The 27,903-nt window shown below is 42.4% G+C and overlaps 1 protein-coding gene across 1 annotated transcript; it reads right to left on the bottom strand.

Moving 5' to 3' along the window:
• Nucleotides 1-8: 8 nt before the first annotated feature.
• Nucleotides 9-26,620, bottom strand: CYB5R3 (cytochrome b5 reductase 3). The gene is made up of 9 exons (XM_084617272.1): nucleotides 26,471-26,620; nucleotides 17,622-17,753; nucleotides 12,599-12,671; nucleotides 11,786-11,892; nucleotides 8,576-8,705; nucleotides 6,915-6,998; nucleotides 6,732-6,817; nucleotides 3,288-3,387; nucleotides 9-1,888 (listed from the first exon to the last, which is right to left on the bottom strand). Exons 1-9 carry the CDS (start codon nucleotides 26,489-26,491, stop codon nucleotides 1,716-1,718), a joined length of 906 nt encoding a protein of 301 aa, XP_084473398.1. The 5' UTR covers nucleotides 26,492-26,620; the 3' UTR covers nucleotides 9-1,715.
• Nucleotides 26,621-27,903: the final 1,283 nt, after the last annotated feature.

The raw sequence follows: 27,903 nt of genomic DNA, 5'->3' as shown, positions 1-27,903 counted from the left end.
ACATGAAATGACAATCAGCAAAATATTTTATTTCTTGCACAAACATTTTGAAAAAGCCAGTAAGTGAATATGCATGATAATACAAAACAGCTTGTAATTAACCAGCTATAGAGTTGATCAAAAAAAGTCTTAATACAAGAAAAAAAATCTTTGGGTGTGTTTGTCCCCTACAGATACAAGTAACACCAATGCTTCACTTTAAACTTGAACATATTGCCTGCTACAAAGACAGATTTAAATTAGTAGCAGGAACACCTCAGTTGTACTCTGAGGATGCAGTACTGTTCTACCAAAGCCCAAGTTTCAGACTGTAAGAAGCACACATTGATAAGATCTCCCAGAATGCATTTAACCTCATTTAGTAGCCTTGCTGCAAAAGGAACCTAGAGTGAATAATAGTATCTTTTCCACCTGTTAAGTGCAAAATACCAGGCTCTACATAGGCACAAGAGAAGGTCCTGCAAATTACTATAACCTCATAGTAATATGTATCTTTGTATCAACATTACTTACTCTTTCAGCCAACAGTTTTAGCAACTCGAACAAGATTTTATAGTTTGACAGCTTACAGGTAGGATTACTGCTGGGAAGTAGAAAATTCTGTATGGAAACATCCATCGATGAGGTACAAGCTGTTTAAGACCCAACTGCAATCAGTCCAGCACTTTTGGATTTGGCTAGACAGATGAAGCTGCTGTCAAACAAATTCTACACATCCTTTTTGGACAAAATTCTCAATGGAGTTTTGCTTGAGCACTGCATGGAGGGTAGATGACCCCGCTCCCCTTAGTAATTTATCACAGAAAGACTAAATTGAGTAGTTTTTGCTAATAGGATTTTAGTACACCTAGAGATCTGCAAGTGAAATCCTAGCATGAACAGTTCTGAAGAGTCATCAAATCTACAGTTTTCTACAGAGGGAACACACCCCACTAGTCTAGCACCTTCAGCTCTTTAAAAATAACTGCTTCAACATTCAAAAGCCCCTGCCTTCAAGAATTAATCTCAGGTTCTTGGGAGGGGAATGGCTAGTAAAGGTGATCAGCTGGAAAAGATTTGCTTTAAGCAAGGTCAGTCCAAAATACAACTGGAAATTATGTTCCTGGTATGCGTATTTATGTTGAAGTGACATCTTACACCATATCTCTCATAACCAGTAAACCACCAGATTTCAATGAAAGGCCATCCTGAACCTTTCACCTTTGCCAGGTGACAGTGTAAGAGACAGCCATTGTTGACATGCCTGCTGTAAAAGCTTTGTGATTAGTAAGTTCAATAAAGGTGTACTTCCTATACATGGCCATAGTTCATACCAAGAATAATATCCAATATACACAGGGTTGGGAAGTAACTAGTTACCACAGGGATTACACTGTAAGTAATGTAACAGTCCTCTTCATTCCCCTAAAAATTACGCTTTGGTGCTGAAAATTGACACTAAATTGTAGTCAATCAGTCTCTCTGAAGAATGTGCTAAGGAAAGCACAGCCAAGCATCATATATCACTACGTACCTGCAACCTGGTTAAATTATTTGTTTTTAGTGTTGTGCCAAATTTTGAACTGCATTAAGAAATCTAAGTGATTATAATCTAAAATGTAGCTTCCCAGCATTGTACACCAGCCACCTGTGTGTACTTTGTGTTGTTCCCTGTTAACTAGATGCTTTTCCTTACATCAGCTTCCTTTCCACGCTACAGCACAGCTAAATCTTCTTTAGTAGGAGAATCTCATGTCCTTGGTGTATCCCAGTTTTTCCAGGTTGGGTAAGCAAGCATACTGGATCATTGGAGGAGGACCACACATGAGGATCAGAACATCATCTTGAGGAGGGGGCATGTGTTCTCTGAGCATGTCTTCACTCACAAATCCCTGGCTATAATCCCAATCTGAATGGAGAGGGCAGAGGGGAAAAAGGTATTTTATTAACAGGCTTTATAACAACACACACCCTTATTTATTATGGGCCAACCAAGAACAGAGCTCCACTGTGCAGCCGATCAGCTAACAGCCCTTGCTACAGAGCGGGAGAGATAAAAGCGGAGCTGCAATGCGCTCTCTGCTCCAGAGACCTTGGAGAAGGGGGTGGAATCAGGGCATATCCCCTCCAAGCCCCTGCCATGAGCCACCCAGGGCAGGGGGCAGGGAGCACCCCCACCACCCCAGCCCTGTACCCACCACAACCCCAGCCTGACTCCAGTACCACCCACACATCCCCACTCCCACCCTGAGCACCAAACAGGAGCTGCCCAGGTAAGCGCTCCACACCCAAACCTCCTGGCCAGACCCTGCACCCCAATCCCCAGCCTGCTCCTTCACCCCCAGCCCTGTTCTCAGCACACTCCCACCCTCATCTCAGTGCAGAGAGAGGAAAAGAATGCCTAGCACCAGAGAGAAGGTAGGTACCTACTCTATATGGACAGGGCCAGGACTCCAGACCGGCAGCACGCTGAGCCGACCCTGGCTGGCAGGAGCCAGCGGACGGAGCAGCAGTAGGCTGAGCTGCTCAGCTCACTGCCAGTCTGGAGTCCCAGCCACTGGCTCCGCTCAGCCCACTGCCAACCTTGGTGAACGGAACCCTAGGCCAGCAGTGTAAGATCAGCATTTTAAATGAAGCTTCTTAAACATTTTGAAAACCTTGTTTACAAAATGACAATAGTTTAGTTATATAATATAAAGACTGAGCGAGACCTTCTTAAAAAAACATTAAAATGTATTATTGGCACACAAAACCTTAAAGTGAATAAATGAAGACTCAGCACACCACTTCTAAAAGGTTGCCAACCCTTGGTTTAGTACCACATGACCTTCCTTCTTAATCCATTGTTTAAGAAAATAAAATAGGTATTTAAGGTGTTATCCCTTTTATAGATTCAGGGTTCCCCAACTTGCTGCTGGTACTGAACACACAAAACTGCTGACCCCAAAAAGGGGAATGAGATGGCTAATATGGGAGAACAGAGGCAAACACATTTAATCCTCAATTCTTGTGTCAGTAATGCTCTTTTCCTTTCTTCAGAATATATTGAAACTGGTATCAGGGGGGACTTGTTCAGCTTTGCCTCTCTGAGTTCACGTTTGCTACCAAAGTCAAAGATGAGGACTACGCACTAGCATTCTCCTGACCAGTTTCATAGCTTCGGAGGCACTAGCTACCAACCTTTTCCTCCTGTCAGCTCTGAAGGCATCTAGTTGCCTTAACAGGGGATGAAAAAGTTAGAGGATTCTAGAATTGTAATCAGCCCTAATAATCTGGTGCATTGACAGGAGTGGCATGTTAGATCTTACTCTCAGGTGCTCTGTCCAACGTGTACCAAAGCTTAAAGCGGTCTGGATGCTGAACCTGAACTTCCTCCAGTTCTGATCGTAACAGGATATCTTTCTCAGTCTGCAGGGAAAGGAAAGGAGTTATACTTTCAATAGAGTCCTTCATCCAGTCTCTTAACTGTAACAGATTAAGCCTCACAGAACTCCTGTGCAGTAGCTATTATCTAAATATTAGAGAGAGTTTGAAACATGTATAAGTGAACTCAATAAGATAGTGAGAGTCAGAAACAGATCCCAAATTTCCCAGCTTCTTGATCTTTGATGACCACGCCTTGCCTCATGGAAAGGGATAAAAATATGTTTAGATTTTTTTTTTTTTAATAAAACAAAACCACCCCACCACCACATGGTTATTAGATGCAGCATCACAAAACTGAAATGCTGTATTAGCAGTCTTCAGTATCAATTCAGCTTTCATAAAACTTGGGAAATTAAATATTACTGCACAATATCACTATAGTATAAATAATGCTAGGAGACTCAGAGTAGTTTTTCCATCTCCTTTTCAGCCTCACATTATGAAGTGCTGCTAGTCCCTTCATATTCTTCCCAGCCACACAGCAATTTGGCACCAATGAAAGCAAAATATTTGGGACTATGGAGGGAGTTTATCAGCACCTGTTGCTGAGAAGGCACCTATTTCTGGATCTAATGTGAAACTGCATCTGTTACAAGAAAGCTATTTCTGGATCTGACTAAATCAAAGCAGGCATGTGAACCGGACAATAGAAGACATTTTCAATGATCTAGAAGGGAGCTAACAGCATGCTATGAGATTAGCAGTAAGTATTAAATATAAATGTGTAGAGCACCCATGAGGATATAGAATCTCATTTTATTTCCTTCCCATATTTGTAAACACTGTAGACCCTCTTGTATTATTTCCACCTGGGATAATACAAGATATATACACAATCCTAAACACAGATTAATTGGGAGGGAGAAATCTGGAAAGCAGCAAAAAATAAGGACATTTTATGGGTGACAGCAGCAGACAGGAGCTAGAAGTTTGCAACGTGATTTTTGGTTGTGCAAACTCCATGTCTCAGAACAGGGAGACAGCAGGCCCTCTGTACAAAGTTTTGTTAAGACCGTACCTGGAATACGCCAACAGGCTGGAGAGAGTTCAAAGAAGAGCAACAAAAGTGATTAAAGGTGTGAAGGGCTGAGTACAGGGGTAGAGGGGGGAAAAAACCCAGTTATGGAAGTACTTAGTGTATGAACTATCCTTAGAATGAGACATTTTATACTTTAATTGGCTAAATAATGACCAGGAAAGGACGTTTTTTTAAGTGTGTAAAAACCAAGAACGGAGAGGCATTTGGAGTGGTAAAATATTGAGACGAAACGCAAGAGGAAAAATTTAGGCTTAACATCAGGAAATACTTCCAAACAGTAAGGTGCATTAGTCTATGGAACACGCATGCAAGGGAAATGGGACATCACTTGGCACATTCAAGTCTGGGCTAGACATAATTCTGATAAACGTAAAATAAGGTCAATCCTATATAGGCAGAGAAGAACTAGATGACCCAACAGGTCTTTTCCATCACCAACTTCTACTATTATAATTTCTACAACATTATCTATGATTAAAATAGCTTCAGTGGACACAAGATAAAAGTTAAAGCACTGAGGATAATCAGTAGCATCATATACTGTCAATCCACACATCTACTTTCATTTGGGTTAGTGTAACTTGATACAATGTACTTAGATACTTGTGCCCAGATTTTCAGAAGTGCTCAGCATCTACCAAGTCCTTCTGAAAACAACAGGAGTTGAGCCCTTTAAAAAAAAATCTGGTTACTTTATTTAGGTGCCTATAATATGACCTTTTGAGAATCTTGCCCTTCATACATTTTGGTATGCGTGGCAGAATGTTATCTGGGTAAGAGTGGCTCGTGTGGTTTAAGAGACAAGTTCAGTACCAATGGAGGGTGTTTGCTACACCATTTAATTAGGGGTATTTGATTACTAGAACCAAATGGGACTAAGACTTCCTATAAACTTACATCCATACCTCTCAGATGGTAGACAGAGATTTGTATCCAAATTAAGCCATCATGTAGCAGCCATAAGCATCTTTTAAATGCCTAATGCTTAGCACAGCTAGATCATGAAATTCGTAAACAAGAATTTCCTGTTTTAAAATTGAGAATATCATTTACCAGTTCTATGACAATCATATTAAGATTCACTGTATCGACCCTTCATTGGAGTTTTGTAAAGAAAGAGACAACATGTAGTGGCATAACACAATGCAACCTTTCAGAGAAGTTGAAATCTGAAAACGGGGCCTGAGTAGACTATGACCCCCAACAGATCAGAAAATATCTTTTTGTGGTGCTGGTTCTACAACAAGTAAGCTGCTATTTCTAATTGCATGGCACTCTCTCCCCCATTTTGCAGTTCTCACCTGTTGGGGACAATTAAGTTTAGGTCACATGCTGCAACTGTGCTCAGAAATAGTCAGATTCATACTTCCCTATGCAAACCTGGTTCCGTGCCCTGGAGGTGGGGGGTATTAATCTTAAAGGAGAGCAAATGATGCTGCTGCTAGATGGGGCAGCTTTAAAATTCTGACAAGGGCTTCTCCCCCCCCTCCCCAAAAAACAAAAACATGCTGGCGGTCAGTTTGGATGAGCTATTGCCAGCAGGAGAGTGAGTTTGTGGGGGTGAGAAAACCTGGATGTGTGCTGGAAATGGCCCACCTTGATTATCATGCACATTGTGAGGAGAGTGGTCACTTTGGATAAGCTATTACCAGCAGGAGAGTGAGTTTGTGTGTGTGGTTTTTGGAGGGGGGTGGGGGGGGGTGAGAAAACCTGGATTTGTGCTGGAAATGGCCCAACTTGATGATCACTTTAGATAAGCTATTACCAGCAGGACAGTGGGGTGGGAGGAGGTATTGTTTCATGGTCTCTGTGTATATAATGTCTTCTGCAGTTTCCACAGTATGCATCCAATGAAGTGAGCTGTAGCTCACGAAAGCTCATGCTCAAATAAATTGGTTAGTCTCTAAGGTGCCACAAGTACTCCTTTTCTTTTTGCGAATACACACTAACACGGCTATTACTCTGAAACCATTCAGAAGAAAGAATCCCTGTCTCAAAACACTTACAGTCTGGATAAGGAACATAACAAGAGGACATAGGAAAAAAAGAGGGGTAGATGTCAGGGCAAAAGTTACCAGGCAATAATGCAGAGAACCGTGTGCTCATTGCAATGGCCTCACATGTGCCTGTTTTTATAGTTTGTTCATTTTTAGCTTAGGGTTTTATGATACTGAATTGTATCTATGTTCTGTGCTGTCTCAGCAGAGGTTTGCATATACCTGGGTTTTGTTTTTTTAAACTTAAGGACAATTTTAATGTCTTGCCACAACAAGAAAAGAAGAGTTACCTGATTAGCAAACAGCAGCTGACAAATGGTGGGATCATCTTTGTCCTTCATGATGGCGCGAATGAGCTGCAGCATAGGAGTTATGCCTGAAAAAGAACTGCAGTTAAAACTGGCCATGAGCAATACATCTAATAGCCTTGCAGAAACAAGGTGCACAAAGAATGAAACTTCATTCTTGCATACCAGTTCCACCTGCAATCATCCCAACATATTTCACTGTTTTAAGAACAGGTTCAGATTTCTTCTCAGCGCGAATAGCAAACGTGCCTGGAAAAAAGGAGGAAAGGACAAATATTAGGGAGTACTCGCAAACACTAATTTGAACAGAGGACTGGTATCACAAATCCTGAGTTCTAATTCTGATTTATAGTGACTGCCCAGGGTCTGAGACAATCACCTCTCCACTCATTTTCCCATCTGTAAAATGGCAATGTGTCACCTTTTCCTTATAAGGCTATCATGAGGACAAACAGATATATTTTAAAAGTGCTAACTATTTTAAAAGACGTTGAAAATGAACGCTGCTAGTGTATTATAATTAGACAGGATTTTTGACTCATTTCTCAACATCAAGCTATTATGATTTGCATTTCAGTAATGTCTAGTGGCCCTGAACAAGGAGCAGGAGTCAGGTCTGACAAGGACCATCCTCCACCCCCAACAAGATCAACCTGCCCTCAAGAGCTCACAATCCATTCTCTGTATGTAACAACTATTTCCAGAAGACATCTCAATTGGGTGAGGAAGAAACTTGGCTAAAATTAAGTATCTAAACACTATAATACAAACCCAGTCCATCAGCAATTATTACACAAAGACCACGCCAGTGGATGGTGTTGAATAAGGTCACGACCAGGTTTTAAAAGAGCCCACTCATAGGTCTCTATGGGCTTCTCTTCACCGTGTTGTGGTGTTTTTGTTTTTTTTTAAAACCTGGAGTTAATTGATTCCCAATTAACTTGAGGTACTTTCTAATGGCTAGTGTGGACACACCACACAGATTTGACAGAGGCTACAAACATTTCTGCTTTATCCTAGGAATCAGCCCCAGCTTGGGATAAAGCCCATTTCTTAATCATGACATTACATGTTCCTGCCTCATTCACAGAGGCCTGGCCAAAATAACCAAGTTTAACCATTGTTAACTGTCATGCAGATGGAATCCTAACGCAGCTACTGGCTCTTTTGCTAGGAATTGAGAGTAGGATTCTGTCAAGCCTTGTCTACACACAGTTTTTGTACCAGTATAACCATGTCAGTTAGGTGTGCTTTCTTTGCAAATATAGTACAATCCTTGCTCTGGGCACAGTTACAGTATGTAAAAGTTGCTTTATCCTGGTGTAGCATATACCAGGCTTACACAAGAAACTTCTGCCAGTATAGCAATGCTGGTTAGGGGTGTGATTTTGGGGCAACATTTCTATGCCAGCAAAAGCCTTAGTGAAACACAGTCATAGTGCCATAAATGTACTTTTGCTGCTATAGTTTATTTCACTTAGGGAACATATATACAGTTCTACCAGCAAAAGCACTCTTGGGAATAGAGCTCTGTCTGTACTACCAGCAAACCTTTGTAATGTAGAGAAGACCTTATTCCCCGTCCTATAGAAGTACGTTTACAACAACAGTATAGCTGCAGGCACTCTAGAGCAGCTGTACTTCTCTAAGTAACCCAATACAGTTAAAGTGGTTCAACTTGTGTGTAGGAAAGGCCAGAACCTCTTTGGATTGCGGGGCGGGGGGTGGAGTCAGCGATCACTACTCCTACATTACAGTGCATCACAATTATATAAGATTTTCGGTGCTTGTTATTCTGGACACAATATTTCCAAAATCAGTCTTGCCTCTTCCCTTGTAGACAAGTAATCCACTGGGACCTCTGAAGTCAATGGTATCCCCTAATTTCAGGCTGTCTAAATTCTGAGACATCTTTCCTCCATCAGGGAACTTTGGATGGACCCCTTTAAAATAAATCTGTTAAAAATAAAGATTAAAAGGAACTGTTTAATTAAAAGAGCTCAAACTAAAGACAAGTTTTTGCCTTAATTTTCTGTAATACACAAATTCATATGCCCAAACTCAAGCAATGAGACATGGTTCTCAGACATGCTAAAACAGAGAGCTGAGAATCCAAAACAGAGACAGTTCTATTTTAAAGCCAATTGAAGAGGTGAAAATTGTCCTAGGGCAGCTTTGTTATACAGGGATAGACTCAAGACTTGTTAACCTTGGGCCCAATTCTGAGATACCAAGAGCCTGCAGCTTCCAAGTGAAGGCAATGAGAGTAGTGGGTGTTAAGTACTTCAAGATCAGACCCCCTACCAGTAAAGCTATGGGCTTGTCTACATAGGAAAGATATATCTGTATTTACAAGTATAAGGTAAGGTGTGAATTTAAACAAATATAGTTGTACTGGTGTCATTCCCCTCCCCCACCACACACATTCCTATATAAGAGGACCAGTTAGCAATTATCTTTAAGAACTCACTGAGGCAAGGGGAGGTCCCCAAGGACTGAAGGGCAAATGTATTACGTATTTAAAATAAGGGGAACAAAGAGGACCCGAGAAATTATAGACTACTTGGGGATTGGTCCTGCTTTGAGCAGGGGGTTGGACTAGATGACCTCCTGAGGTCCCTTCCAACCCTGAGATTCTATGATTCTACGACTAGTCAGCCTAACTTCAATACCTGTCAAGATACTGACACAAATTATTAAAGAATGAATTTGTAAGCACCCAAATGATAGTGTTATAAGAAAGAGTCAATAGGGATTAGTCAAAAACAAATCAAGCCATGCCAAGTCGTCTTTGGCAAGGTTACTGGCCCAGTGGATAGTAGGGAAGCTGTAGCTCTTGTTTTTACTAAGGCTTTTGACACAGTCCCAGATGACATTCTCATAAGCAAACTAGGGAAATGTGGCCCAGATGAAATTAATAAGGTGGGTGCATAAATAGTTCGAAGTAGTTATCAATGGTTCACTGTCAAATTGGGAGGGAGTATCTAGTGGGGTCCCATAGGTGTCAGTCCTAGATCTGGTACTAGTCAATATTTTCATTAATTACTTGGATTATGGAGTGGAGAGTATGCTTATAAACTCTGCAAATGACCCCAAGCTGGGAGGAGTTGCAAACATTTTGGAGGACAGGATTAGAATTCAAAATGATCTTGACAAATTGGAGAATTGGTCTGAAATCAACAAGATGAAATTAAATAAAGACAAGTGCAAAGTACTTCACTTATAAAGGAATAAATCAAATGCACAAGTTCAAAATGGGGAATAACTGACTAGCTGGTAGTGCTGCTGAAAAGGATCTGGGGTTTATAGTGGATCATAAATTGAATGAGTCAACAATGTAATACAGTTATGGAAAAGGCTAATATTATGGGCTATACTAACAGGGGTGTTAGATGGAAGACATGGAAGTATTGTCCCACTCTACTTAACACTGGTGAGGCCTCAGCTGGAACATTGCATCCAATTCTGTGTGCCACACTTTAGGAAAGATGTAGACGAACTGGAGAGAGTCCAAAGGATTTCAGAGCAACAAAAATGATAAAAGATTTAGAAAACCTAACCTATGAGGAAAGGTTAGAAAAAACTGGGCATATTTAAACTTGAGAAAAGATGACGGAGGAAGGACCTGGTAACAGTCTTGAAATATATTAAGGGCTGTTATAAAGAGGACTATGATCAACTGTTCTCCATGTCCAGTGAAGGTAGGACAAGAAGTAACGGGCTTCATCTGAAGCAAGGGAGATGTAGGTAAACTATTAGGGAAAACACTAACTATAAGGATAGTTAAGCTGTGGGATAGGGTTCCAAAGGAGGTTGTAGAATTCCCATCATTGGAGGTTTTTAAGAACAGGTTGAACAAACATCTGTCAAGGACTGTCTAGATCAGTGGTTCTCAACCAGGGGTAAACATACTCCTGGGAGTATGCAGAGGTCTTCCAGGGGGTACATCAACTCATCTAGGTATTTGCCTAGTTTTATAACAGGCTACATAAAAAGTACTAGCAAAGTCAGTACAAACTAAAATGTCAGACAATGACTTGTTTATACTCCTCTATATACACTATACACTGAAATGTAAGTATAATATTTGTATTCCAGTTGATTTATAATTATATGGTAAACAAAATGAGAAAGTCAGCAATTTTTCAGTAATAAAAATACAAAAAAGTGTCACAGCACACTATGTTTGATTTTGTAAGTAAGTAGTTTTTAAGTGATGTGAAACTTGGGGGTATGTAAGACAAATCAGACTCCTGAAAGGGGTACAGCAGTCTGGAAAGGTTGAGAGCTACTGGTCTAGATTTCCTTGGTCCTGTCTCAGCACAAGGGGCTGGACTTGACTTCTTGAGGCCCCTTCCAGCCCTACATTTCTATGGTTCACTTTATAAAGCGTGTCACCGTGTGAGAAAGAAACACCTAATAGGAAACAAAACTCTGAAGAGAGCCAGCAAAGTAATGTAGTAATTTAATACAAAATTCTATCAGCTATAGAAATATTTGCTGAATACCAAAATGTGGCTATTGAGAGGGGAAATTCAGAACATTAGATGATCCAAACTTACCATCTCGCCAAACAGAGCACCAACAATGTTATGGATCAGTGATATCTATGCCTACCAGCTCCCACATTTAATAATGCTCCTGCGTACATCATGCTGACCACATCACCCATGGAACAAGCACACAGGAGTTCAGGCAAGGTTGGTTGCTTCTTAAAAAATATTGAGAGTTTTGTGAACTTCTACAAATTTGATTCCCTTTGCTACAGAAATGTTGGAAATCTGCACTCTCTGTGTACCTATATCTTCAATCCCCTGTCTCATCATATATAGACAAAAAAAAATCACAGGACGCTATATGAATTAAATCTATATTGATTTGCATGCTGAGGTACCACTGAGTGGAAGCCAACAAGCCATAGTAGAGTTAGACATCATGGAATCACACAAAAGTATTTTTACAACACCATGCTCTTTACTGTAACTTTTAACGGCTTATAACTAGGCAAGTATTGTATGGCACAATGATATCCTTACCTTGATAACAAGATCCACATAGCCTTTGTCGTCATCGCTGGAGACTGGTGTGTAGGGTCTGACAACCAGATTTCCATTAATCCGTGCAGAAAGATAAATATGCTGTCCTACAAGCAGCAGAAGGGAAGAACAGGTTTATTTTTGAGGGGCTATTCTGAGCCAATTCTCTTTCACTGTAGCTGACAATGACTTGGTGGAAAAGCCAGATTGGGTCTTAAGGTTCTCTTTACCCCTTTGGTCCAGAAGCAATAATTTTTCCCTTGCTCGCCTGTATTTCCATACTACCTTGCTAGATTTCTTCCTCCAGTCTGCATGAAATCCAGCTGAATAGGCACAGTCTTCAGCTACCCCAGCCTTAGAGAGCAGTTCTCCAACCCGGAGCTCAATCATGTTTGTTATTTACTGTAGCAGCCATAAGCATAAGTTTAGATATTATATATTACACACATATACAGATGTAAAAAAGGATGTTCAAGGATGACTCACACGTTCAAGTGTTATTAGCACCTCATTAACACACGTCACTTACACATAACTGAACATAAGGCATACTATAAAGGTGTCCTAGGAACTCCATATTTAAGGCTGCATTTTGATATGCATTTAGAGCATGAGTTTTTTTTATTTCATTTTACTTTGCAACTGGAATGAATCAGATGATGTCACAGGAGAGGATACAACAACATCAATAGCATTTAAAATGTTTTTTCAAGTAGTTCTTGTAGCCCATACGGCCTCATAGGTCTGTGACAGGTATAATTAACAAAGCTTTCATTCATGATGATAAAACCAGGCTGCCAATATAAAACATACCAACAGGGAGACCTAGAATGTGCTCTCGAGTTGGAAGGGCAAAGCGAAATCTTCTCGTGTCATGGCTAATTTCCTGAAATGGGAAAAAAACAAAATCATCACACACACTGTTGGAAATACTTTGTATTTTGTTAGCCGTTTTTGTTTTGTTTTTAACAGATACGTCAGTCAGGCTGTTTCTAAAACTTAGTTTCACCCTAATCCACAGATATGTAACTGAAACTGTTTCAGCACTCTGTATATGCTATAAAATAGGAAATCAATTTAGCACTGTTTCACTGCTGTATCAAAAGTATACTTTCCACTCAAATTCCTTGAAAGCCTCTCTCTTTTCAAGAAATAAGAAAAAACATTGATATTTCAGTTTGTGAGGTCAAAAAACAACAACAAATACCTAATACAAATGCAAAAAAAAGGAGGGGGGAGAGAAACTACAGGAAAAAATATTTCAGATTTAACAAAGATCAATAAAAACTACTTATTTGCAATTTAGTATAGGCAATAACTTTATAATGCTCTGCACTTGTACAGAACACGATCCAAAGATCTCAATGAGGATCTAATCAGTTCTTCATTTGTAGTTTAAATTTAGATAAAAGACAAAAAGGAGGAAGTTCAATGGCAGAAGTTTCAGAAACAGTTCTCCAACAAAAGACTTATTTTTGGCTAAGTTGTAAATCAGATGAATTAGTTATTCTAATTTAGTTTTGGAGCAGAATACTGGAAAGGACACTGGTGGGTATAAGAGGGAAACAACAACTATCAAGTTGGTCTCCTTTGTTACATTAGTGCTTTAACATGTTTATATAAAGTTTCCTTAATTATAATGGGAAAGAACACACACTGCAGATTAGAGCCCTGCTATAAAACTTGGGACCTTATTAATGATTTCAAAATTATTTATCCCCAAATAAATCAAAGCGATTTATTTCTCAAAGGTTATGATCATAACTCTTTAAACAGTATAAGTCATGATCATTGGACCAAAGTGACACTTCAGTTTAGATAAAAATATTAAGTGATATGTAATGTATTTGGATGGGGAGAATGAACAAGCACTAATGAGACATTGTTTCATTTTCCCCTTTCCACTCCACCTTGTATGCTTTTGGTTTCATTACAGCATACTTAGGGTCTGAACTCTAGTGCTATTTATTACTTTGCAGTCCTTAGATTGGGGAGGGCAAACTACAGCCCACCTCCTGCTGGGGAGCGGGGTCTGGGGCTTGCCACGCTCCAGCCAGGGAGCAGGATTGGGGGCTGCTCCACGCAGCTCCCGGAAGTGGCAGCATGGCCCCCCTCCAGCTCCTATGCGTTCCAATGGCCCCCTCCAGCACTCCAATGGGAGCTGCAGGGGCGGTGCCTGCGGACGCGGCACCATGCAGAGCAGCCTGGCTGCACCTCCACATAAGAGCCGAAGAAGGGACATGCTGCTGTTTCTGGGAGACGCTTGAGGTAACACCGCCTGCAGCCTGCACCTCTGAGTCATGCCCCAAGCCCCTCCCCTAGGCCTGCTCCCCCTCCTGCCCTCGATCCCAGCCCAGAGCACCCTCCCGCACCTCAAACCCCTCATCCCCAGCCCCACCCTAGAGCCATCACCCCACTCTCCCACCCAGAGCCCTCTCCCGCACCCTGAAGGCCTCATTTCTGGCCCCACCCTGGAGCCCACACCCCAACCCCAATTTTGTGAGCATTCATGGCCCGCCATACAATTTCTATTTCCAGATGTGGCCCTCGGGCCAAAAGTTTGCCCACCTTTGCCTTAGATAAATACTTAGCACTTCTGCAGAGTTTTCATATGTAATGCTTTACAGAGGTGGGTGGGCATCATTTCCCCCCATTTATAGATGAGGAAATTGAATCACAGAGCTGTTAAGCGACTTGCCCAGGGCACACAGCAAGACAGTGAGAGCAGAAAAGAGAACCCAGGTCTCTCAGTCCAATGCCTCATCCATTGTACCACATTGCATCTTCTTATAAAAGATCCCTATAAAATGTAATAGAACATCCCTTATATACAATGGTTAAATACCCATAGAAGTGGTATCTATTAAATTAGATATGATTGTAGAATAGTTGCTACAAATAGGTTTTGTTCCTATTAAACTCTATTGGACTTTTCCCTAAAGGTTCACTTCAAATCAATTGGACTCCCGCTTTTACTATGGATATTAGAATCAGACTCTTAGGCTATGTCTACACTTCAGACCTTACAGCAGTACAACAATACCATCACAGTTACAATGCTGTAAGGTCTCTCGTGTACCTGCTCTACTCCGACAGGACAGAGCTCTCCTGTCAGCATAATTAAACCACTCCCAACCAGCAGCGGAAGCTATGTCTGCAGGAGAGCATCTCCTGCCAGCGTAGTGCTGTCCACACCAGCACTTTTGTTGATGAAATTTATGTCAGACGGGTGTTTTTTACACCTGACTGACAAAAGTGCTAATGCAGACATAGCCTATAGGCTCGTCTACACAAACACTTAGTTCATGGCAAGCTGGGGTGTAAATCTACCTCGCGCTAGCCTGCCACACATTAAGTGTCCATGTGAACCCTGCTGCCGCACACTAGAAGTTCTGTAATACTCTACGAAGTGAGACCATATCTACACTATGGGTGCTACAGTGGCAGAGATATGGTGCCGCAGCTATGCTATTGTAGTATAGACACTTCCTACAGCAATGTAAGGGGTTGCTAGGCTGACAAGTTTTCTTCTGTCCATGGAGCTGAATCCACACTGAGGGTTAGGGCGGCATGACTACAGCACTCAAGGATGTGAATTTTTCACATCCCTGAGTGTCAGAGCTATGTCAACCCAACTTAAGCATAGGACAGGCCTGAGTCCCAGGGAAGTGACATAACCAAGGATAGAAAAAGTTACTGACAGTTGTTGCTCAAGTAGGAAAGTCCTACTAGTTCCATTTAATGTGAGATGCATTCTGCCTGTGCCAAAGGATTACGGTTTATTTAGGTGTTAAATAGGTGTAAAATTAAGATCTGATTGTTCATTAGAAGGGATTCCAAACAGGAATCTAGAAAGAAAGAAATGCAGTGAACATAATTTCTGTTATAGTAAAATGCCTTTTCTCTTTATCACCTCGTCACTTAACTGGAATGTCACATCAACCACAAAGGTGTCCAAATATGATGATTTTACTACATCATAAGATAGGATTCTAAAGAGAAACTGAATGGTTTACAGAGGTCTAAATGCATAATTCTGTTTGCCAAGGCCTCATCTACACTACAAAACCGACCCATAATAAGTACGACTTCTGGCAACAGTTGTTAAGCCATGGTATAACAATGGTTAGGTGAAACAGTGCTAAACACAGTTGGTCCTTGTTTAACAAATGGACCATGCTGAGCACGCTCTCTTCTGCATCTGTTAGCAACAACTGTTGCTAACATTACTATTTGGTAGTTTTGAAAAGGCCCTCATTCACAAAAAAGTGAATGCAATGTGAACAAATGCAATGAAGTTTGTGGGCAGTTTGAAACAATGGCTCTCTGGTGGCATGAACTGGTATTATGCACTTCAAAGGAGTGATAACAGTGAAACCTAGTAACAATTCAGGTTGTAACACTGTTAGTGATTTCACTAACTGATGTAAACATGCTATAAAGGAGAGGAATTCCTGTATTAACAACAGCTGCACAATCTAGTGTGAGAAGCAATGCATTTTGGCATCGGGCTGGGCAGAATCTGGGTTGAGCTTCAGAGTACTACCACTCCCCTTACCCAGTTCAGCCTTTGGGAAGGAAGGGGAAGAATGACCACAGAAAACACACATGTGCATGGAGTCCACTTAAGAAAGTAGTTCTCTCCCATCAGAAGATATCCTGTAACTAATAAAATTTGTTTTCAAATAAGGGTAGGTTTATACATCAAAAGCTGCAGGATCACAGCTGCACCAGTGCAGCTGTGTCGCTGTAACTGTTTACTTAAGATACTACTACACTGATGGGAGAGCTTCTCCCATTGGCATAGTTAATCCATGTCCACAAGAGGCAGTAGCAGCTCTCCTGTGGACATAGGGCTGTCTACACCAGGGGTTAGGTCAGTATAAATGCATCTCTCAGGGGTGTGGATTCTTCACAGCCCTGAGCAATGTAGTTATACAGATGTATGTTTGTAGTGCAGGCCTGACCTAAGCTCCATATTCAAACTGAAAATCAATTGTGCAACACACTTCTGTATCTTGGAGACTTTTCCAAATAGTGACTGATATTTTTAACCTTAAAACCCTAAGAAGTTCTCATCCAATTCAATTTAACAGGTCTTAAAATACTCAGCAGTGCACACAAGAAGTTACATTATTCCCCATACCCACACACAAGTGGATTTTGCAACACTGAAGTGTAAATGACGAAGGTCACCGTTCATTTTAGCAAGAAACATGTTTTCATTAAGGTAGTATTTTTTCCAAAGCGGCTATAGATTTCCAAACATGTTTCCTGTTTATGTGAGAAGTCTTTTTTGACCTCCCATCCACACAGATATAAACTGCATTACAATACGTGTGACTAGAACTGATCTTAAAATGAGTCTCTCTTCTCCCCTCTTCCCAAACCCATGGAAAATCTGGATGAAAGTGAAAAAAGGTTTGCACAGGAAAGAATCAAATCCTGCAGATTTTAGGGATTTAGGGTGACGCGTTCCACAGGATAATCCGGAAGAGACAGTCTTTCCCATTGGCCAGGCATGGAGACAACACTAACAAAACAGTAGGAATTCAGAGTCTCGGTTTTAAAAAAAATCAGAGGTTGTCAAGTTTACATTGTGTCATAAGCGCTGGATAAACTAGGTAAAAAGCATTTGCTCTCTGCTTTGTTTCAATATAAACGTTTACATAGCTTAACCAGAAACAGAACTCCGCAGCCTTCAAACTTTTACAATTCTCAACAGGGCACAATATTGCTGCAACATTACTCAAGTTGTAGAATGCTATGGGCATTATAGATCCATAGGGAAGTGCTGTCAGCGTGCTCAGTCCTGTACAAGCGTGCACGCACTTACCTCTTTGTCAATCAGCCTCAATGGGTATTTCATTTCAGGGTCCTCCAGGGTAATTGCAGGAGGGGGTTTCCTGAAGAGTCTCATGATCAAGCTGTAGACTAGCCATAATGGGTATGTCACAATCCCTCCAAGCTGCAACAATGCATAAAGACAGAATATTAACATCGCTGTTTGTTTTAGTGAAGTGATACCATGATGATAATGTCATGTCAGAAACAACCCATGAGAGATATCCTCAGTTTTTGCATGCTTATATTAGAAGCATACAGAAAACAGTCCATTCAAAGATACCTCAGTGCAGTAAGTGTAAAAACTGGTTTACCATATAAATAATGTGGTAGTTTAGATACACATTTAGTTTGCCTTAGTCTTTCTGGACTCCTAGGACTCAGCTATCACAGCATGGAACAGATTATAGACATGATGGTAGATTTATTCTGCCTCTTGTTTTCATATGTCCAGTTAGTCATTTAGAACAAATCTTCTCCCTTTGCAGAGGGTCCATGCAAGGGTGGCACAGGCATAAGAATGGCCATACTGGGTCAGACCAAAGGTCCATCCAGCCCAGTATCCTGTCTGCCAACGGTGGCCAATGCCAGGTGCCGCAGAGGGAGTGAACCTAACAGGTAACGATCAAGTGATCTCTCTCCTGCCATCCATCTCCACCCTCTAACAAACAGAGGCTAAGGACACCATTCCTTACCCATCCTGGCTAATAGCCATTAGTGGACTTAAATTTATGGAGGTTCTCTAGTTCTCTTTTAAACCCTGTTATAGTCCTAGCCTTCACAACCTCCTCAGGCAAGGAGTTCCACAGGCTGACTGTGCGCTGTGTGAAGAAGAACTTCCTTTTATTTGTTTTAAACCTGTTGCCCATTGATTTCATTTGGTGGCCCCTAGTTCTTATATTATGGGAACAAGTAAATAACTTTTCCTTATTCATTTTCTCCACACCACTCATGATTTTATATACCTCTATCATGTCCCCCCTTAGTCTCCTCTTTTCCAAGCTGAAAAGTCCTAGTCTCTTTAATCTCTCCTCATATGGGACCCGTTCCAAACCCCTAATCATTTTAGTTGCCCTTCTCTGAAGCTTTTCTAATGCCAGTATATCTTTTTTGAGATGAGGAGACCACATCTGTATGCAGTATTCAAGATGTGGGCATACCATGGATTTATACAAGGGCAAGAAGATATTGTCCATCTTATTCTCTATCCATTTTTTAAATGATTTCTAACATCCTGTTTGCTTTTTTGACTCCCACTGCATACTGCGTGGATGTCTTCAGAGAACTAGCCACAACTCCAAGATCTCTTTCCTGATTAGCTGTAACTAAATTAGACGCCATCATATTGTATGTATAGTTGGGGTTATTTTTTCCAATGTGCATTACTTTACATTTATCCACACTAAATTTCATTTGCCATTTTGTTGCCCAATCACTTAGTTTTGTGAGATCTTTTCGAAGTTCTTCACAGTCCGCTTTGGTCTTAACTACCTTGAGCAGTTTAGTATCGTCTGCAAACTTTGCCACCTCGCTGTTTACACCTTTCTCCAGATCATTTATGAATAAGTTGAATAGGATTGGTCCTAGGACTGACCCTTGGGGAACACCACTAGTTACCCCTCTCCATTCTGAAAATTTACCATTTATTCCTACCCTTTGTTCCCTGTCTTTTAATCAGTTCTCAATCCATGAAAGGATCTTCCTCTTATCCCATGACAACTTAATTTACTTACAAGCCTTTGGTGAAGGACCTTGTCAAAGGCTTTCTGGAAAGCCAAATACACTATATCCACTGAATCCCCCTTGTCCACATGTTTCTTGACCCCTTCAAAGAACTCTAATAGATTAGTAAGACATGATTTCCCTTTACAGAAACCATGTTGACTTTTGCCCAACAATTTATGTTCTTCTATGCGTTTGACAATTTTATTCTTTACTATTGTTTCAACTAATTTGCCCGGTACTGACATTAGACTTACCGGTCTGTAATTGCCAGGATCACCTCTAGAGCCCTTTTTAAATATTGGCATTACATTAGCCATCTTCCAGTCATTGGGTATAGAAGATGATTTAAAGGACAGGTTACAAATCACAGTTAACAGTTCCACAATTTCACATTCGAGATCTTTCAGAACTCTTGGGTGAATGCCATCTGGTCCCGGTGACTTGTTACTGTTAAGTTTCTCAATTAATTCCAAAGCCTCCTCTAATGACACTTCAACCTGTGACAATTCCTCAGATTTGTCACCTACAAAGGACGGCTCAGGTTTGGGAATCTCCCTAACATCCTTAGCCGTGAAGACTGAAGCAAAGAATTCATTTAGTTTCTCCACAATGACTCATAGGAACCCTCTGTGCAGGAACAGATTTTAAACATAGGACCATATTATATCATTCTCTACATGGTCTACTCCCACACAGCAGATGGGGTTGTGACGGGAACCCCTGGGGTGCCACTTGGAACTGGGGTACCACTGAGCTCTGACCCACCAGCCTGGGCTCCCTCTCACACTGTGCTGCTCTGACAAGTTGCAAAGTCCTCCAAACTTGCACTTTCACCAGCATTCACACAGGTAGGGACACACCCAGCTGCAGTTACATGCAGGCTCTCTAACCATCAGCCTCCCAGCCTAGGACCCCAGAGCAGTACCATCTTGCCCTGGTCAAATCTGGCCAGTATATGGGTTTAACACCCAGTCCGCCTCTCCCTCAATGTGAAGGAGCACCGTGCACGCTTGTAGTAACCAAGCTGAGATTTTCCCCAGTCACCTTAGTCAAACGCACCCTGGTTTGGATGAGAACATAAAATAAATTTATTAACTATAAAAGGTAGATTTTTAGTGATTATAAGGGATAGCAAACAAATCAAATCAACAAAACATGCAAACTAAACTTAATCAATGACATAGGTTGGATATGAATAGCAAATCCTCACCTAAATGAAGAGAGAAACAGGCTGCAGATTCTTAAGGGGCAAGCTGCGCTAGCTTACAGTTTGGAATCCCCAGGTGTTTCATTCACAGGCTAAAAATCCCTTTAGCCTGGGTACAGTGCCCCCCCACACACCGCCGTTCAGTCTTTGTTCCTCAGGTGTTTCCAGGAGTCTCTTTGGGGCAGGGAGTCAGTGAAGAACCACAATGATGTCACATCCCTGCCTTAAACAGATTTTGAATATGGCAGGAACTCTTTGTTTCAAAACTTAGTTCCCACACCAGTCAGTGGAAAAACACTGATATTCCAAGATGGAGTCCAGTCCCTGCTGACCTGGTCACATGTCCTTGTAGTGTTACAGCAGCCATGAGTCAGAGGCTGTTCCTCAGGAAGGCTCCCAGCCTGCAGAGTTGCCAAGTCTCACAAGATAAGGGAGATATGCTTCTTCTAAGGCCTTCCCGAATGGGCCCTTCCCAGCCAGCGATCCAGACTGAGAGCCTTTTGCCTAGTGGGCATTCCCCAGGTGTAAACACATTTGTAATACAGATATATAGTCAATATTCCTCACTTCAGATACAAAAATGACTTTCTTCCTCTGGGGATGGGGAGTGAAGGATTTTGCCCCTCCACCAGAAGGGGCAGGGAACTCCATTTTCTTTTTTTCAAATGTTACATACTGCATTGGTGCACTACAACTTCCAGAAGGAATTTAAGACATAACTGGGCATTTTTCCACTTTCGCTAGCTTATAAAACGAAGTAATTTGATTGGCTGTTTTCAAGTCATAGTGCTATAAATGTGATGGCTATTGAACACTATAGCAACTCATGTCAAGAAGCTACTAATATAAACAACCATTTGTGGCAGATTCAGATCATTTTTAGTGTGTTACGGAGGTATCTGCTCAAAAAAATTTAAATGAAGCCAGAATAGCTTAAACCCTCTCTTCCTAGAACTTTGCTGTACTGAATTAACATACAAAAGTCTCAAGTAGGGGTTTTTGTATTTTATCCATTAGCATCACAGGAGCTTTGAAACAGGTCCCCATTCCCCCCCACCAACTAATCTTGTTTTAACTGCAAATACTGATGTTATGCATGCACACCAGTTTCTAATGGATCTAAAGCTAACAAGACTATTTACATTTCCATGTTTCTGCGGCACCATTAGATGTCAACTCTGAGGGCTTGTCTACACTTACAGTTCTGCACCAGTGCAGCTGCACCACTGTAGCACTAAGAGAAGACGCTACCTATACCAATGAGTGAGCTTCTTCTGTTAGCGTAGGTACTTCACCTCCCCAAAAGTCAGTAACTACGTTGATGGGAGAAGCCTGCCCATCAACATAATGCTGTCTACACCAGGAGTTCAGTCAATATAACTGTGTTGCTATGGGCTGTAGATTTTCCTCAACCCTGAGCGACAGTTATTCTGACATAAGGTTACAGTGTAGACCAGGGCTAAGACGACTGTTCGTTAATTGCTGATGCAACAATAGCAAAAAACTATATCACACAAAAGGTTACTTTTTATGTTCAATTTCTTGGTGACAGAGATGGACAGAATACTGAATAGAAATTCCAGATTACAGAAGATTTTTTGAGGCCGACCAAATTTTAGGCCTAACATAATGTAGTGTCCTTTAAAGATGCAGTTATCAATTAGCAAAGGAGCAGCTACAGCTAATTAAATGAGCACAGGATTGCGAATCAGGAGCCAAGGCTCTATTCTCAGCTCTGTCACTGACATGTTGAGTGACCTCGGGCAAGTCACTTCATCTCTTTGTAAGTCAGTTTCTCCATCTGTAAAACGGAGCTAAATCCACCCCAACTTTGTGAACTACTTTCAGTCCACATATGGCAAGTACTGTAAGTGCAAAGTATTATTGTAACTTATTACATTGTTATATCACATTTACATCTTCTTCTGAAGCACAGGACAACCACCACTTTTAGAGGCAGGGTGCTGCACTACATATCCGTCACGATATGGGAATTTCTACCATTAGTTTTGATCCACACGACTAATACGCTGTCTGCTTCATAAATGCAGAATGAAAGGCACTTTGTTATTTATGCTCAGTTAGTGCAAGAGCCTCTCGGGATTCTGCTTCAAAGGAAAAGTACAGTAGGGCAGTTCAGATACATTCTGATCCAGCAGCTAAAGACTTATTGTCAGCTGATGGGAAAAACATGGACTGGTTGCTTTCCAAAATAATTCATCACTCTTGCTAAGAAAACAGGCCTGAAATATACTAGCAGGACAAACAATGTTCTGTACACTCCTAATATAGGGCATCAATCAAGACATAAATCAAGATAGCTCCCTTGAAGTCAAAGGAGCTAGACCAACTTACAGCAGTTGAGTGATTGCGAGAAGGCAAGTTCTCTCTCCAAACATTGCTCTGGCAAGTCCTGCTCTCTAACGAGGCACATCCTAGCTACCAAAGATAAAACCTCCTGTTCTGAAATAATTTATTATTGCAATTGAACAAGTGTAATATTTAATGAAAAGTTCTACTTTTAACAATGGCATTTTACTACAGGTACAGGATCCTCGGCTCCTGAACTGGGGCGTGGTCAGTAGCATACAATGAAATACTTTCAAATGTATTGCCTTTAGAGCAGTGGTGGGCAACCTGCCGTCCACCAGGGTAGCTGATTGCGGGCCAGGAGACATTTTGCTGACATTGACCGTCCACAGGCATGGCTCCCCACAGCTCCCATTGGCTGGGAACAGCGAACCGCAGCCACTGGGAGCTGCGGGGGGCTGTGCCTGCAGACAGTCAACATCAGCAAAATGTCTCACAGCCTGCAATCAGTTTACCCTAGTGGGCCGCAGGTTGCCCACCACTGCTTTAGAGAGTGCATGTTACTGCCAGGAGTTACTGGGCTGCTATGTTTGTCTGGAGAGAGGGCAACAACTGAGAGCAGCGCATCAGGCATATTCTGAGGGAGATAATTTGTGGCAAAATACTCAGTCACTGAACTGTAATAAAATAAGAGCAATGAAAAACCTTTCTAGGAGAGCGTCTTACATCATCCAGGATGCTCAGCTGTTATCTCCCCATCCCAGCCTAGACCCACCTTTTAAGAAAGTTTAATTAGCATAGAGGGGTTGTTTGTGGTTTTGGAGGGGACATGTACATTTTGTCACTGTGCCTTTATCATGTACCCATCTTTGCTCTCTGCTTTTGTGGTCTAGAAGCAACAGTATCTGAAGTTCTACAGTTTATAGCTGCCTCCAGTCTATTCCTACAGGTCACCCTCAAACACCCACAGTTAGAAATATTTAAGCAGGTGCACTGGAGAAAGGGGGTGGAAATGAGAGGTTAGACAGCTGCTGGAAAAGGGTAATGATGCATGCTAATGACCGTTAACACTTTTCCACACAGACCCATCTCTTAACAAGCCACATAACTGTGCAAAGGTCTGATAGTTCATGGTATCATTTTTTAAATCAGATCGTGGCAAGGAAAAGGAAATCTGATAAATAAGCAATATAAATGAATAAGAACTTACTTTAATTATTCCATATAAAGAGTCTTCATTTTAGCATGTATACTGAGGCCTGTGTGCATTATGTACACAAGTAGAATATCACAAGTTAATCTCCTTTCCTTTTTTCCCACCTCTTCTAAGTAGTCAGTATACAAGTATTCAATATCTCTGGAATCCATCTGAAATTACCATATTTCTAAACAAATACATATTAAATTGTCAAGTCAATAAAACATATGAACTTAAATTTAGACAAGATGGTAAGACGACACAGATACAGACATCCTTAATGTGCTTGCTTTCAGAATTCATAAAGCACTCTAATACAGCAGATATGAGCCAGAGTATAAATGCCATCAGAACTTCTTTCCTCCATATCTAGGCACCTGTACTCAGGCTAAAATTAAGATCCCATTTATGTTTAAGCAGGCCTTCACGAATAGAAGAGGGAGGATGTTCTACTGTACATCAAGAGACTATGAGCCAGATTTTCATTTGATGAATATGAGCACAGTTCCACTCACAATTTATCTCAGCTGAGAACCTAACCCATAAACAAGTGCTGCTTAAACTGACCTATATGGGGAATCTCAATGAAATGAGCGTTTGGAACCAGGAAGAACTCAATAAAGACAACCATAACACAGATACTATTAAACTGGATTTTGCCCAGGTTAAAAAGTTGTGGGAAAGTCATGCAACTGCTGACAACTGATAGTATTTAAACGCTCACTTTTGCCTAACATTGGTCTGTCAAAAACCTTTCAACAGAAAAATACTTTTAAGAAATAAACTTAAATTACTTTAGTTTTCTGCCAGATAATTTTAAAGTAGAGAATTTATTTAGAAATAAAGTTGACTGTACATTCTTAGATTTAAAGGACAACTCATTCACTCACAGAATGGTTCAAAGAGTTTGTGCCTCCTCTTCTATGGGACCTTTACTTACTATTCTGAATTACACTTAAATCAGCAAGGATGCAAGCCCTTATCAATGAGTAGTATATTTAATATCGATCTTTTTTTTAACAACCACCGCTCCCATCAGAATGGGAAATACAGCATTAAACTAATAATATCCTCACAGTGCTAGTGCTATATTCTACTTATAGCTGAACACGAACTTTTGTTTAAACTTTTTAACTGATTTTTAACAAAGGACAGAAGTGTAGTGCTTCAGACATACACACAACCCCGTGCACTGAAATCCAATGTAATCCAATTTCTTAAGATTCTTCCTTAGGAAGATGGCTGGTCAGCCCTCCCTCCCAAGCCTCCCTCTACCAGTTATTTGGCTGTATAATGACTGCATTATAAAAAAAAATCAATGAATTTTGCACCTTCTGGAGCTACACACCCAGAGTACAAGCACTGCACCTTACAAAGCATGTGAAAACTGAAAGCGAGGACACTAGATCATAGCTGAAAAGCAACCAGCCAGCCCCGCATCCTAGGCCTTTGCCAATGACCTTCTAAAAGATAGGATGTGGGTGTGATAAGCGCTCGTCTTCAGGCACATTCAATCTGTCAGTTTGCAAGGGAAAAAAGAAAACTGTGCTTCTCAACATTTAAGGTCACTAGCTCTTTCAAAACAGAATGTCTATTGTTATCACACACACCCACTTTTTACTGAAGGGTGATGAGAGCAGTTGCATTGCTTTGTAACATGCCTTACATATTCCGTTTCCTGGTTAATGGAAGCTTTAAAATACACTCAGACCCATGAAAAAATTAAGTGACACTATGTCATTTAACGCCAGTGTTTATAGATACCCGCAACGTGTTTAAAAGAGGAAACGGGGTGGAGGCAAGTTTAGACGCCATAGGCTGGTGCCCATCCAGAAAACAGGAATCTGGAATGTTTTTCCACTGACTGTCAAACACGATGACTCACAAACTCCACCGCACAAGCCTTGGAGCAGCTGATGAGGCCCCTAAGAAAGGCTTTACGGGTCCCCCCCTCTCCCGCCTTGGCATTGCTAACGGACCACCGCCAAACCCCTTCGCTTTTGCAGGCAGCAAACCAACTGCACCCGCTAATCCTGCGGGCAGCAGCTTCCACTCCCCAAGTTATTTGGTTTGCGTGGATGGTCAACAGACCTTGGGTGCGGCACCCCTCTAGATACGGCACCGGGGTGCCCCACACAGACGCGTGCCCGGGGGGGGGCAGAGAGGGGGCACAGGGCAGAGACGGGGCGCTTGCACGCAGCAAAGGGCTCCACCATGCAGCACTGCAAAAGGGAGCGCCAGGGTGGGGCCCTGTTCCCGCCGGAGAAGGGGGTCGGGGGGGGGGCAGTCTCAGCAAGAGGCCCAGCTGCCTCGCCTCGCCCCATCGCGGAAGAGGCGCCCTGCCCGCTCCGAAGGGCTCCAGAGCCCCCGCCCCTCCGGGCAGGAGCAAGCGGCCGCTTACCGTGCTGAGCTGCGCCCCCATGCCTGCGCCGGGCTCCCTCTCTGCTGCTGCTGCTGCGCCGGCGCTGAGAACAACCCAGAGGCCGCGCGCCGCCCCCCTCCGCGCGGTGCGCTACACTGTGGCGAGTCGGCGGCGCCTCCAGCGCGCTCCGCCCCGCGCTGTCACCGCCCGCCCCTCGGGCCTGCCTCTCCATTGCTGCAGCCCCTTGCCCGTCACGCGGGCTGACAGCTCGCCGGGTTCCGCCCCCCCCCCCCGCGCGCGGGCGCGCGCGCGCCGCCTGGCTGCGGGAGGGAGGGGCCTGGTTCCCCACCCTGCGGCCGGCTCTGGGGTGTGGCTGCGCCCTAGGGAGGCGCGGGGAGGGGGAGCGTTCCGCGTGCAGGGGGCGGGTAACCCGCAAGCCACCCTGCCTGCGGGGCGGCCTCGCAGTGGGGGGTGAAACCTTGAATTCCCCTTCCGTGGAGCTGGGAGCCGCTGCCGGGGCGCGTTGGCTGTGGCTGGTTCTCCAGACAGACAATGCTGTAGGAAGAGTGGGGAAAAAAAAAAAAGGAGGACTTGTGGCACCTTAGAGGCTAACAAATTTATTTGAGCATAAGCTTTCCTGAGCTATAGCTCATTTCATCAGATGCATTCAGTGGAAAATACAGAGTATTACTCATTAGTGTCCTCACGGGCAGCCCGAAGGCGGGTGTGTCAGGGTTCCTTCCCCACACTGAACTCGGGGGTACAGATGTGGGAACCTGCATGCAAGACCCCTGAAGTTTATTTTTACCAGCTTAGGTTAAAAACTTTCCCAAGGCACAAATTCTTTGCCCTTGGAAGGTATGCTGCCACCACCAAGTGATTTAGACAAAGAATCAGGGAAAGGACCACTTGGAGTTCCTGTTCCCCCAAAATATCCCCCTAAGCCCTTACACCCCCTTTCCTGGGAAGGCTTGAGAATAATAGCCTAATGCTCTAATGGTTAGAGCAGCTAGGGCATCCGAGCCTGTCGCCCCATCCGCCAGAGCTTGTTGTTTGGCCTTGGGCAACTCACTTCATTTTTGTATGTCTCGCTGCTCCCATATAAAACATAGAGAACACCTTACATGCACAACCTGCCCTTCTCGCCCCCACAGCCCCGGGCTGTTGCTATGAGGGCAAGTTAATGTTTGTCTGGTGCTTTGAGCTCATACAATACGGGGTGCCATTTCAGATTTTGGTGGGGGTGGGGGGGGGCAACTTTAACCGTGATTCCTGGGGCTACTTAGGCATTTGAAAACTAGTTTTTTGGCAGATAACTTAGCAATCAGCTGACAGGAGCCCTGTATCTAATTCCTTTATAAAAGAAAGAAAATTAAATAAATATTAGACCCACTCCGTTTTGGCCTTCACATCATCCCCTGGCAAAGAGTTCCACAAGTTGACTGTAAAGAAATACTTTTTTTTTAATCTTC

This window comes from Lepidochelys olivacea (assembly GCF_965140295.1).
Source record: "Lepidochelys olivacea isolate rLepOli2 genome assembly, chromosome: 1".
Taxonomy (NCBI): Eukaryota; Metazoa; Chordata; order Testudines; family Cheloniidae; genus Lepidochelys; species Lepidochelys olivacea.
This window is presented reverse-complemented; position numbering and strand designations above follow the sequence as displayed.

What these genes read in the sequence shown, in the direction of transcription:
- CYB5R3 (XM_084617272.1), bottom strand. Translation starts at nt 26,491, where the DNA reads ATGGGGGCGCAGCTCAGCACG. An exon ending in ATGTGGATCTTGTTATCAAG is followed by an intron (nt 8,706 to 11,785) that starts GTAAGGATATCA and finishes TATTTTTAACAG; the next exon opens with ATTTATTTTAAAGGGGTCCA. An exon ending in AGCTGCTGTTTGCTAATCAG is followed by an intron (nt 3,388 to 6,731) that starts GTAACTCTTCTT and finishes CTTTCCCTGCAG; the next exon opens with ACTGAGAAAGATATCCTGTT.